Genomic DNA, 13,324 nt, shown 5'->3' with positions numbered 1-13,324 from the left:
CTTCTTGGCCCATTCTGCCAGAATATTCTCTTGATTGGTGAATTAAGACCATTTACATTGTTGGTTATAACTCCTGTGTATTGATTTATCTTTGTCATGACCTTTCCCTGTTGTTGGACTCTCTCCCTTTGCATTAAATTTCTTGTCTTGCCTCGGGGATTCATTCTGATGCATTTCATGGGTTTCTAACCTCATTGTCTTTTCCAAGGATATTATTTAAAAATTTTTGAAGTGCTGGTTTGGTACTCATGGAATTCCTCAGGTGTCTTGAAAGTATTTTATTCCTACCTAAATTTTGAAGGATAGTTTTTCAGGGTTTATCGGTCTGGTTGGAGATTCTTTTCTGGCTTGAAATACTTCATTACAGGGTCTTGAGGGTTTGTGTTGAGACGTCTGCTCTGATTCTGATGGGCTTTCCTTTTATGTGATTTGTTTCTTTTCTTTAACTACTTGTAGTATTTTCTTCTTGTGTTGGGCTTCTGGAATCTTGACTTAACATTCCTGAGTGTAGATTTTCTTTTTAAATCACAGCTGGAGTCCTATATGCCTCACTTTACCTGTATATTGAAATCTTTCCCATGCTTGAGAAGTTTTCTGGCATTACTTCTGTGAACCACTTTTTTATATTGTATTTTCATTCTTTCTTTTCATTGACTCCGCTCAATCTTATGTTATTCTTCTTTGCATCCTGTAGCAGCTGCTGGGTTGATTTCTCCTGGTCCCATATTATGTTTAAGACATCTTTCTTTTTTTGGTCACTAATTGCAATCCTGTCTTCTGGATCTAGTATTCTGTTCTCACATTGGCTCTTTCTGCTGAGTAAAAATTAGCAATGGAGTTTTTAATCTCCTGTATATCTGTTTGCATCTTTTCTATGGATTCCATTTATTTCTATGCTGGGATTCCATCATGTTCCTCAGTGGTTCTATTTTTTTTTTATTCTGTGCCTGCTCTAGATTTATTAATCATATCTTTCACTATAGACACAATCTCTGTTTTTATCTGAGAAATTATTTCTGACTTCATTTTTCTAGTTCCTTTTTCATTGCCATTTCAGAGTTTCCAGGCATTTGAGTTTCAGTTCCTTTGAGTCCCTTGGAGTTCCCTTTGGTGATGTGGAAGTCTGGTTTTGTTTCTTTTTTTGGTGTCTTCTCATTTCAACCCCTGCAGTCTGCTGCACCTTCATTGAGATGATTCTTTGCTCTTTCAGGGGACTTCAGTTCTCAACAAGACTCAGAAAAGGCCTTCTCTGTACTGCTCACCACTTTGCCAAATTCCTGGATTTAGAATGATGGCCTTCTGGATCCTGTGCTATGTGGGAGCCAGGCCGTGGCCCTCTAGGAGTTTGACATTTAAAAGGAAACTTCTTCACCTCTACACTCAAGGCATTGATACAATCTGTAACATTCTAGGACTGCTTGTTAAACCTGTTGCTGCAACGGAAGAAACTCAAAGAGACAGCCATAGATCTGATGTCATCAGTAAGAGTCAGGAAATTCGGTCTTTGAAAAACAACGATTTGGTGTTGTGTGCCCTTAAAAGCTTCCTGTTGCTGTGAACCTATAAAAGGGTCTGTTTCTGTGAAATAAATCAGACTTCTCTTCATCTCCGCTCAGGTTTGAGTGTTCTTTCCTTTCGCAATCCTCACTCCCCGACTCGGGCATGTTCGTGTTATGACGGCTGGACCGCCACAGTGCTAGGCTGTTGTCTAAGTGGGATTCTGGCTGGGGCCTGCCCACTTGTATAGATGTTGTCTGCATAGGCCTTTGGCTGGAACCTGGGGGCCCGAGCTGCTGCTTTCTGTGTGGGGCCTGAACACATGCACTTACCAATAGTATTTTGGTAGGTCTGTGGCTAGGGTCTGCTCACCCACACCACTGTTGTCCAGGAGGGCTTCTTGCTGGGGCCTGCGTGCCTGAAAGCTGTTGTCCAGGGGGTCTTTTTTCTTTCTTTTTTCTTTTTATTGAGTTTATTGGTACAATCTAGGTCTACAATACAGTTACATTCATTACTGGGATCCTGTACCTTCTCATGACAGGTCTTGGTTCTCATTTTTTCCCCTTGTCCCTGCCGTCCCTTCAACCCTCCCTTCGACCTGCCCATTTACAAACTCTTTATTTCCATTTTTGTCATTGTCTCATATTTTTTCTTTCCCTTATTTCCTTTCCCCTACCCTTCCCACTTTCCCTACAGCTTTAGCCCTTTTCTTCCCATTTCAAGCTCTTAATTATTGTATTAGGATCTTGTGTACTATTACACTTTTTCACACCAGAGAAACTATTTGGTATTTACACATGTGTGACTTATGTATTTCACTTAAGAGTATATCCTCAATATGTATCCATTTTCCTATCAATGACTCTAATTTCTCATGCTTTATGGCTGTGTAGTATTCCATTTTATAGAAAAACCACGTCTTCTTTATCCAGTTTCCAGCAGATGGGCAGATGGGCTGTTTCCAAGTTTTAGCTTTTACAAACTGTGCCACTGTAAACATTGGTGTGTATATATCTCTGTGATATGATTCTTTTAAATCTTTTGGAAAGATACCCAGCAGAGGGATGGCTGTGTCAATGGAACCTCTAGACTCTTTGAGGTATCTCCATATTGATTTCCATAGTGGTTGTACTAGTGTGCACTCCCACCAACAGTGGAGAAGGGTTCCTTTCTCCCCACAATCCCGCCAACATTTGTTATTGTGTGATTTCTTGATAGCAGCCATTTTTTGTGGGGTTAGGTGGAATCTCAGTGTTGTTTTCATCTGCATCTCTCGAATGACCAGTGATGTGAAACATTTTTTCATATATTTACTTGCTGCTTTTACTTCTTTCTCTGGGAAATGTCTGTTCATTTCAGATGCCCACTTTTGAATTGGGTCTTTACATTTGGGGGAGCTGATTGTTTTGAGTTCTTTATATATTCTAGATAATAGTCCTTTGTCTGAGGAGCAACTGGTAAAAAGTTTTTCCCACATTGTAGGTTGTCTCTTAGTTCTGTTGATGGTTTCTTTTGCAGTGCAGAAGCTTTTTAATAAGATGAGATCACAGTTGTTGATTCTTTCTGCTAATTCCTGTGCTACTGAGTATTTGTTCATAAAGTCTTTTCCTTTGCCAATGTCTTCAACAGTTCTTCATAATTTATTTTTCAGCAAGTTTAGTGTTTCTGTTTTAATATTTAGATCTTTAATCCACTTTGATTTTATTTTAGTGTGTGGTGAAAGATAAGGGTCTAGTTTTAATCTTTGGCAGATTGACATCCAATTTTTCCAACACTATTTATTAAAGAGGCTATCTTTCCTCCAGTGGGGAGGGTCAGCTCCTTTGTCAAAGATGAGGTAGCTGATTACATCTGGAGTTGTTTTTGTGTGTTTCAGTCTATTCCACTGATCCTCATGTCTTTTTCTTTGCCAGTGCCATGCTGTTTTCATCACAGTGGCTTTGTAGTATAGTTTCAGATTGGGAATTGTTATAACCACTGCCATGTGTCTGTTGCCTAGGATGGCTTTTGCTATTCTAGGTCTCTTATGGTTCCAAATGAATTTTTCGTTTCTTTTTTCTAGTTCTGTGAAATACAGTGTTGGAATATCAGTTGATATTTCATTGAATATGTATAGCAGTTTTGGTAGTCTGGCCATTTGCACTATGTTGATTCTTCCTACCCTGGAGCAGGGGATATCTTTGCATTTTCTTATATCCTGTTCTATCTCATTTTTCAGAGTGCTGTAGTTTTCAGTGTAGAGGTCTTTTCTTCTTTTGTTAGATTGATTCCCAGACAGTGCATTTTTTTGGGTGCTACTGTGAAAGAAGTTGTTTCCCTCATTTCTCTCTCAGTGAGTGTGTTATTTGTGTACAAGAAGGCTATTGATTTTTGGGTGTTGACCTTGTATCCAGCTACCTTGCTAAAAGTGTCAATTAAGTCAAGAAGTCATTTGGTGGAGTTTTTGGGGTCTTCATTGTAGAACATCATATCATCAGCAAATAATGACAGTTTAACTTCTTCCTTTCCTATCTTTATTGCTTTAATTTCTTTTGCTTGTCTAAGTGCTATTATGGCTAATGTTTCCAGAACTATATCGAAGAGGAGTGGTGATAGTGGGCATCCTTGTCTTGTTCCTGATTTTGTCATGAAGGTTTTCAGTTTTTGGCCATTTAACATGATGTTGGCTGTTGGTTTTTCATAGGTAGCCTTTATTAAGTTGAGATATAGACCATCTATTCCAATTTTCTGCAGGATTTTTGTCATGAATGGGTGTTGAATTTTATCAAATGCTTTTTCTGCGTCTATTGAGAGGATCATGTGGTTTTTGTCCTTGACTCTGTTAATATAGTGTATTACATTTATCGATTTATTTATGTTGAACCATCTTTGCATCCCTGCGACATCCAATGTGGTAAGGGTGTATGATCTTCTTGATGACCCGCTGTTTGCCAGTATCTTATTGAGGATATTTGCATCTGTGATCATTAAGGAAATTGGCCTGTAGTTCTCTTTTTTTAGATACATCTCTCCGTCGTTTGGGAATCAAAGTGATACTTACTTCCAGGAATGAATTTGGAAGTATTTCTTCCCTTTCAATTTCATTGAAAAGTTTGAAGAAAAATGGCAGTAGTTCTTCTGTAAATGTCTTGTAAAATTCAGCAATGAATCCAACAGGGCCTGGCCTTTTCTTTGTTGGTAAGTTTTCAATTACATCTTCAATTTCACTGATTGTAATTGGGGTGTTTAAAATGTTTTTGTCTTCCTCGTTCAACTTTGGTGATTCACAAGTATGTAGAAATCTGTCCATTTCTTCTGTGTTTTCCACTTTCTTAGAGTACAGGTTCTCATAGTAGGTATTAATGATCCTCTGGATGTCTGTGTGATCTGTTGTGAATTTGCCTTTTTCATTCCTGATTGCATGGATCTGAGCCTTTTCTTTCCTTTTTTTGATAAGATTTGCTAAGGGTTTATCAATTCCATTTATTCTTACAAAAAACCAGCTCTTTGTTTCATTTATTTTTTGTATCATTTTCTTAGTTTCCATTGCATTGATTTCTGCTTTGATCTTTATAGTTAATTTCCTCTCTTCTTTGAACTTTGGGTTTTTCTTGCTCTTGCTCTTCTAGGACTCTAAGAATCATCATTAGGTTGTTTATTTGAGCTCGCTCTGTTTTCCTATTGTAGGCATTCAGTCCTATGAATTTTTCATGTAGAACTGCTTTCATTGTGTCCCATAGATTCCTGTATGTGTACTGGCATTTTTGTTTATTTGTAAAAACTGTCTGATTTCTTCTTGTCCTCTGTGATCCATTGCTTGTTCAGGAGAGTGTTGTTCAATTTCCATGTGTTTGTGAAGTTCCTACAGTTTCTTATGTTATTGATCTCCAGTTTTATTGCTCTGTGATCTGATAATATACAGGGAATAACTTCAGTTCTTTTCCATTTATTAAAACCTGTTCTTGGGGAATGACCCATGTGCAGCTGAAAAGAATGTATCTTCTGGTTTTGTGGGGTGGAATACTTTGTAGACATCTAATCAGTCCATGTGTTAAAAAGCTTGGTTCAGTTCTAGTATTTCACTGTTGATTTTGTGCCTAGATGATCTATTTGTGATAGTAGGGCATTTAGATCCCCCACTACAGTTGTATTAGCGCTTATTTGGTTTTTCATGTTATTTAATATTTGTTTTATATAGTTGGGGGCATTTATATTTGGTGCATATATGTTTATGATTGTCATTTCTTCCTCTTGAATTGTTCCCTTTACAAGAATATAGTGTCCTTCTTTGTCTCTCTTAATGAGTTTTTGTTTGAAATTTACTCTGTCTGTGAATAAGATTGCAACCCCTGCTTTTTTCTGGGCTCCTGTCAGGTGGAGAATTGTTTTCCACCCTTTCATTTTCAGTCTGTGGGCTCCTTTTTGCACTAGGTATGTTTCTTGTATACAACATGTTGTTGGGTTTTGCTTCTGAATCCATTCTGCCAATCTGTTTCTCTTGAGTGGTGATTGAGGCCATTGACATTGATAGCTATAACTGATATGTACTGACTCACTATTGGCATGTTATTGTCCTTTTGTTGACTCTTTTTGCCCTCTCCTTTAATAATTTCTTGCCTTGGCTATTTGATTTGCTCTGTTGGGCCTCATGGTGTTGTGGTCTTCAATGTCTATTTCTAGGATATTGTTAAAATTCCTTTGTAGTGCTGCTGGTTTAATATTTCATTAAGTTTCTCAAGTGATCTTTGCCATGGAAGTATCTTATTTCTCCATCCATTTTGAAAGAGAGTTTTGCAGAATACATCAGTCTTGGTTGTAGGTTGTTTTCTTTTAGGACTTGAAATACCTCACTCCAGGGTGTCCTTGACCTAGGTAGGGTTTGTGTTGAAAAGTCTGCTCTGATTCTGATGGGCTTTCCTTTGCATGTGATTTGTTTCTTTTCTCTTACTGCTTGTTGTATTTTGTTCTGCTGTTGTTTTGTTTTTTTTTTTTTTTTTTTTTTTTTTTGATCCTGGCTAGTTGGAGTCCTATATGCCTCACTTATCTTTATGTGAAATTCTTCCCCTCTGTTGGGGAAGTTTTCTGTCATTAATTCTGTGAACAGCTTTTTTGAGTCATTTGTATTTTCTTCTGATACTTCATGGATTCCCGTCAGTCTTATGTTATTCTTCTTTGCATCATCTAGGCGTTGTTGGGTCAATTTCTCATGATCCCTTACTGTTTTTAAGAGACCTCTCTTTTCCCGGTCATTGTCTGCAATCCTATCTTCTGTATCTGAGATTCTTATCTTCACAATCTTTTATTCTGTTGCGTACACTTTCAATTGAGCTTTTAATCTCCTGAATATCTATTTAATGGATTCCATTTCTTTTCTATTTGGGGTGTTCATTATTTCCATTTCTTTCTTATTCTGGGCCTTCATGTTTTCTATTATGTTCCTGAGCTCATCTATTTTTTTTCTCAGTTTCTGTTCTAGAGTCTCAAATCATATTTTTCGTTTTGCTTACCATCTCTGTGGTTATCTGGGAAGTTATTTCTGGTTTGAATGTTTTCTAGAGCTTGATTGATTGGTTTTGTTACATCCTTTGCTGTGAGTTCTGAGTATCCTGGTGGTTCACTATCAGATTTTTCATCCTCCTTTCCCCTACTTTTTGCCATTGGTGAACTGGACGTCTGTCTTTGTGGCTTGCTTAAGTGTTTTCTCATCTTTATTTTTGCCGTTGGGTTGCCTTTGATTCCATCTCTGGGTCGTTAAATCTTCCTGATATCATTGTTTCCCAGCCTTTGATTCTTTCATGACTTATAGACATTCTCATTTTCATAGTTGAGACAACAACTTGTCACATCAATCCCTATCCTTTATCCCAATCGATACAATCAGGAGCATAATAGGATCAATCACCACCCTTTATAGCCAGCCATGACTCTTTGGAGTGCATCCAAGGTCTGGCACAATCAGGGGATTTGAGGGGGGTGGGATGCTCAGCAATGCCCATGGGGCTACCCTCCTGACGCTGTTTCTGGAGCAAGCAGTAGCGCCCACAGGGAAAGGCACGGCCCAGACCGGCAGAGGGAGATCTGAAGTCCAAGCCAGCTTCTTTCCCAAAACTCACTCTGCTGGAGCTGGGTCCGCAGCAGTCAGTGGCACCCGCAGGGAAAGGCATGGCTATGTGGGCCCATAGATGGGGCCCTGACAGTGGAGGGAGATCTCTCTTGAGCCTTTTTTCTTAATTATTTAGAAATTGAAGGTGAAAATGGTCTTAGGAAATAATCATATTTTTTCTAGCGTTTAGATTTTTCTCATAGTCTGAAAAAAAAATTTAATGTTGTTTTTCCCTCCACTAATATTTACCTTACCTGCTGCATTTAACAGTTTACATTGCTGCTATCATCTGACATTTTTAATATACCAGGCATGGTTGCACACGCCTGTAATCCCAGTACTTGGGATGCTGAGGCAGGAAGATTGCTGTGAATTTGAGACCAGCCTGGGCTACATAGTGAGTTCCAGGTCATCCTCACCTACATAGTGAAACCCTGTCTTGAAAAAAAACCAAAGCATATTAGTGGCCATATAAAATTTAAAATGTATTATATGTAAAATTACACATATACATAATTATCATATATACACAATATATTACTATTTTAATTGATGCATACATCCATTGAAGGTCGTACTGGGCAATAATGTACCATGAGTCAGTTTTTGATATTTTAGTCTTTATATACATTTAGATATGTACATAATATATGCCATATACAGGTCCTCCCACTTCTTTGAATATTGACTTATTTTGGCAAATAATGAACGTTATAAATGTGATTTTATATATATATATATATATATATATGCATATTTTTTTCTCTTTTAGGTGTTATTCAAGTATTGGGAAAGTTCAAGATGCCTTTATATCTTACAGGCAGTCTATTGATAAATCAGAAGCAAGTGCAGATACATGGTGTTCAATAGGGTAAGATTTTACATACACAACTATAAATGAATATTATTTTATATATGTATGTATAATTTTACTGGATGCGTAAGGTGATTGAAAGGCATACTATGCAGCAATCTAGTTTTTTGTTTTTGCTTTTTTGTTTTTTTTGGTTTTGGTATTGGGGATCAAATTTGGGGTCTTGCACTTGCAACCCAGGTGTAGGCACCACTGAGCTAAATCCTTGGCCCATGCAGGAATCTTATAAGATAGGTTAGATTTTGAAAACTTATTCTTTATTCTCTTTCCAGTGTACTCTACCAACAGCAGAATCAGCCCATGGATGCTTTGCAGGCCTATATTTGTGCTGTGCAATTAGACCATGGGCATGCAGCAGCTTGGATGGACTTGGGTACTCTGTATGAATCCTGTAGTCAACCTCAGGATGCCATTAAATGCTACTTAAATGCAACTAGAAGCAAAGATTGTAGTAATATTTCTACACTTGCAGCAAGAATTAAGTTTTTACAGGTAATATTTTAAAAGATACAAATTTCTCTATCATAAGGATCAGAAAAAGGGAAGCTGTTAACTTGTTAACTTATTTCCATATTTTGTGGCAGTATTTTATTTTTTATTTAAAGTAAGTTGTGTAGTATTTAAAATATGTCCTCTTGCACATATACATGTGTATTAATTTACCTGTTTAACATTAATATGCATGAACATTTTTCATGTGCTACCTACATTTTTAAGTTGTCATCGCATTTTAAAGAACACAAACACTGCTTTTCACTAGTGCTTAAAATATTTATGAGAACTCTGGAAATTAGAGCTTTGGTCTGATTCTCTCAAGTATATTCCAGTTGCCCTCTTTACAACATCTATGTAAAACCCCAAATTTAGAATTATATTTCTGTAAATATATAGACTTAAAACATTGAGGAAGATTTAGGAAGACTTGATCATACTCAAATAGGCTTGTGTTAAATTTGCTTTTTACGTAATTTTTCCTAGGCTCAGTTGTGTAACCTTCCACAAAGTAGTCTACAGAATAAAACTAAGTTACTTCCTAGTATTGAGGAGGCATGGAGCCTACCAATACCCGCAGAGCTTACCTCCAGGCAGGGTGCCATGAACACAGCACAGCAGGTGAGAAGTTGGGTTATCTTCTGTAGGCACCCAGCTTTAAGGGTTCTTACCAATTTGTAGTAATCAAAGTTATTTAAATGTAGGATTGGCTTTTTTAAATGCAAAACATTTTTAATTTAAAAAGAAAAGCCATTAAATTAATTGTAAAGGAGTTTTAGATAAAATAAAACTCCCTTGCACATAGTAAGGAACTTGGGGTACCAGTTTGAACCTTTGTGTATTCTTATGATTTGAAATAGATTGAAGTGAAGACTGTAGTGGTTTATGGAATTAAAAACTTGGGTTTTTTTAAAAAAAAAGGTAAACATTTTCCATTGAAGATTCATTTAATTTTGATTTTTCATATTTGAAATCAGGGATGTTCACATATCTTTGAAAAGTAGATACTTTACATTTTATACTTTTAGGAAATTATATATATACACATATATTACATATACTATATACACATATATAATATATATAATATGTACATATAATAATATATGTTATGTATGTGTGTATACACACACACACACACACATATATTAGAAAGAGAGAGAGAGATAGAAAGGGGAAGAGGGAGATTTTTTTTTTTTTTTTTTTTTTTTTTTACTTCTGTGATCCTTAGGCTTGTAAAGCTCATGATTCAAATATTGAACCTATATTAGACCAGAGTCAAACACCAGTTTCACAGCAGTCTTTATCGCTACACGTAATTTCTTCTAGCCAAGTAGAAGGCCTGCCTGCTTCTACCAAGAGGAAAAGAATACCTAGTCCAACAAAGGTATAAAGAGAGTGTGCGCACACACACACACACACACACACACACACACAAAACACACACACACTTCTAAAAATAAATATGGACAAAACCCATAAAAGCAAAACCCCCAACTCCTGTGAAATTGGCCTACTTTAGTATTTTAATCTTGTGGATATGAGAGAATGAAGCACTATTTCTAATAGTTTTTACATCTTATTACATATGGAAGGCAGGAACAAATTTATGTTCACCAGTCATTTCATTCTTTTTGCTGAATTTGCAATTTTAAGTGTCACCATCTGTCTGCTGACATTGAAATAAATTGTGTGTATAGTGGACAATGTTTCCAGCTCTTTGAGACATAATGTAGATTTAGATATTGGCCTCTCCCCCAAATTTACAGGTTTGTAAACCAATTACACATTTTACTATTTTTAAAGGATTTAAAAGTAGTTCAAATGTATTTGTCAATATTCCATATTCCTGTAATTTTGTATCATAGGTATTAGCAAGGAATTTAACAAAATGCTCCTGTTTTCTTCTTAAATTTCTTTTCCTTAGAACATTTCTGAAAAATGGAATAGTGGTCAGATTGCTTCACATCATCCAGTACAGCAGCAAGTTCATTCGTGGTGTTTGACACCACAGAGATTACAGGTATGAAACATCCTGCTGACACATTATCCTTAATTTTAAAGTGGAACTCGTAAGGGTTAAGTGTTTTAGGTACTAAGTCTTAAAACTGAAAGGCACCCAACTAAATTAATACACACATATGTAAAATAAGTTCCTATTTACCAAGTACTAATAGGAATTATAATGCATTTGGGTGGGCCTAGAGAAAAAGTACACCTGTTTGAGAGAAAGGATTATTTTGGAGCCTTCCTTTGGCCCCATGTTTTCTGTCCCACATACATCTAATACTAGTAGTTTCTTTTGGATGTACAAAAAAAATCTGCCTTATAAATTCCTTTTTGTGCCTTTGAAATGGAAATGTAGGTTACATTATACATATATGCATACACAAACACATATATGAATATATAATTTCAGGACATGCTATTTTGTATAACTTGAAATAGTATCTCAGGGATTTTTCCACATCTCTGTATTGCTTCTTTGTTCTTGTATGGTTATATAAACAGTTCAGTGAAGGTTCCACAGGACATAACCTTGCTGTAGCCAAATTCCTGTTATTGGATGTGATTCTGGCTAACCATGCTATTTTTCTGCTGTATTCATCGCCAAGTGTTAAGTAGCTTTCTCTCTGAAATTTCATTCCTCCATAATGCATTTCTTTCGAATCATACAAAGTAACTTTTTTCAATGAATGTCTAGAGTTTTGTGACTTTTCTCACACTTATATTTGGGGTTTGATTACAATTTTTAAGGGTTACTATCTCCTCTCACACTATGGCTGTGTTTCTACTCTTCACTGAAAGATTGTCCTTATAAAGTCTTTTCGATTAAACTTTGATGTTATTCCTTTTTTTCCTTCATCTAGCACTTAGAACAGCTGCGTGAAAATGAGAATAATTTAAATCCAGCACAGAGATTGATGCTGGAACAGCTGGAAAGTCAGTTTGTTTTAATGCAGCAACAAGTATGTACAGCACTTTCATTCTTTCTAAAATATATCAGCAAGCTGAATATTTTTAAAAACAGTACCATTTAGAGGATATTAGTGCTTACTTCCTATTTCTATGTGTATTCAACAGAATTAATATATCTGAGCTTTCAATACTTATAAGGAACATATTTTCTTAAGAAAGAATACAAAAACATTTTATGACTTATTTACAGAAAACTTTGCTTTATTCTGATTTATTTATTTATTTATTATTTATTTATTTATGTTTAGTATTTAATAATTAACAAATAATCCTAACGAGATGCAGGTGTTGCGATAGTCATTGTATTTGAGGAATTTGTCATCCTTGTAATAAAATGGAAACGAAATCTTGTATTTTATGAAGGAAAAAAGGCCTATAAATTTCTGATTTATAATCTGTAAGTTTCTGCCCTTCTGTTGACCACAAAATGAAGTGGAGTTCTTTTTTAACCAACAATCACATCTGAAAATGAACATAGTTGCTTGTTTTCTAAAGTATATGTTTTCTTAGCTAGACAGATGAAATGCTATATAAAATTAGAGACGTTGTGGAGTATGTGTTTTCAGAATTACACAAGCAGGTCTTTTTTGTTTTTGAAGATGAGACAAACAGGAGTTACTCAGGTACAAACCACTGGAATTCGTAATGGGCCAGTATCTGACTCATCACTGCCTGCATACTCTTTGCCTGGCCAGCAACCACATGCAGCTTTGACCAGAGCATCTAGCATCTTTCAGTATGGAGTTCGCCCTACTTGTCTTGAAAAGCATTTGTCCAGTGGATCTTTTTCTGCGGGCTCTGTTTCTTTCAGCACATCAAAAACTCTAGGGAACACAGACACTAATTTGGTAGGTGATAATTATGTAACAGGAAATGGAAGTAATGGAAATGTGCCTTACCTGCAGCAAAACACACTTACTCTACCTCATAACTGCACAAACCTGACCAGCACCATAGGAGAGCCACGGAGAAAACAAGTGTCGGACTCTGCTCAGGTAAAAGACTAGCTTTTTGTGCTCTTGTGAAATAGTTTATATTTACTTGGCTCAGATGCATTTTGAGAATGCATAAAATTTTAATTTAAGTTTTGTTTGTAAGGACTAACTTCAAGAAACATAACTATTTGAAAATTTTAAGCAGTATGTTGCACTGTGGCTGTGTGCATAAGTATTTTTATTCCCAATTGCCTTTTAAGATCTGTACATATACCTTATAAAATAAAACAAGAACTATAAAAGCAGAGCCTACAGTTCCCACAAATCCAGCTGCTAATTATTAAGCTTGTCACAACCAAATTTTTAATGTTAGGTAGTCTCTGCCTTTGATAGTATAACTAAAATTTGAACACTGTGACACTGCAAAAGTGAGAAGTGTTCAGCAGTGATTATATTTTGAATTTC

General features: G+C 36.1%; 1 protein-coding gene across 1 annotated transcript in view; it reads left to right on the top strand.

The window, feature by feature from the left end:
• Positions 1-12,919, top strand: part of LOC104866854 (lysine-specific demethylase 6A-like) — a gene marked incomplete at its 3' end in the record, with an annotated part of 79,708 nt that extends 66,789 nt beyond the window's left edge. Inside the window, exons 10-15 of the mRNA XM_010631072.1 lie at positions 8,352-8,450; positions 8,726-8,945; positions 9,432-9,566; positions 10,873-10,968; positions 11,816-11,914; positions 12,524-12,919. Coding sequence (XP_010629374.1) covers positions 8,352-8,450; positions 8,726-8,945; positions 9,432-9,566; positions 10,873-10,968; positions 11,816-11,914; positions 12,524-12,919 — 1,045 coding nt within the window. The remainder of the gene's footprint in view (positions 1-8,351; positions 8,451-8,725; positions 8,946-9,431; positions 9,567-10,872; positions 10,969-11,815; positions 11,915-12,523) is intronic.
• Between the last annotated feature and the right edge of the window lie 405 nt (positions 12,920-13,324).

The sequence above is a fragment of the Fukomys damarensis genome, unplaced genomic scaffold (genome assembly GCF_012274545.1).
Source record: "Fukomys damarensis isolate Sample0158 unplaced genomic scaffold, DMR_v1.0_HiC HiC_scaffold_58, whole genome shotgun sequence".
Taxonomy (NCBI): Eukaryota; Metazoa; Chordata; class Mammalia; order Rodentia; family Bathyergidae; genus Fukomys; species Fukomys damarensis.
The sequence above is the reverse complement of the archived record's forward strand: the minus strand, read 5'-3'. Positions and strand labels throughout refer to the sequence as shown.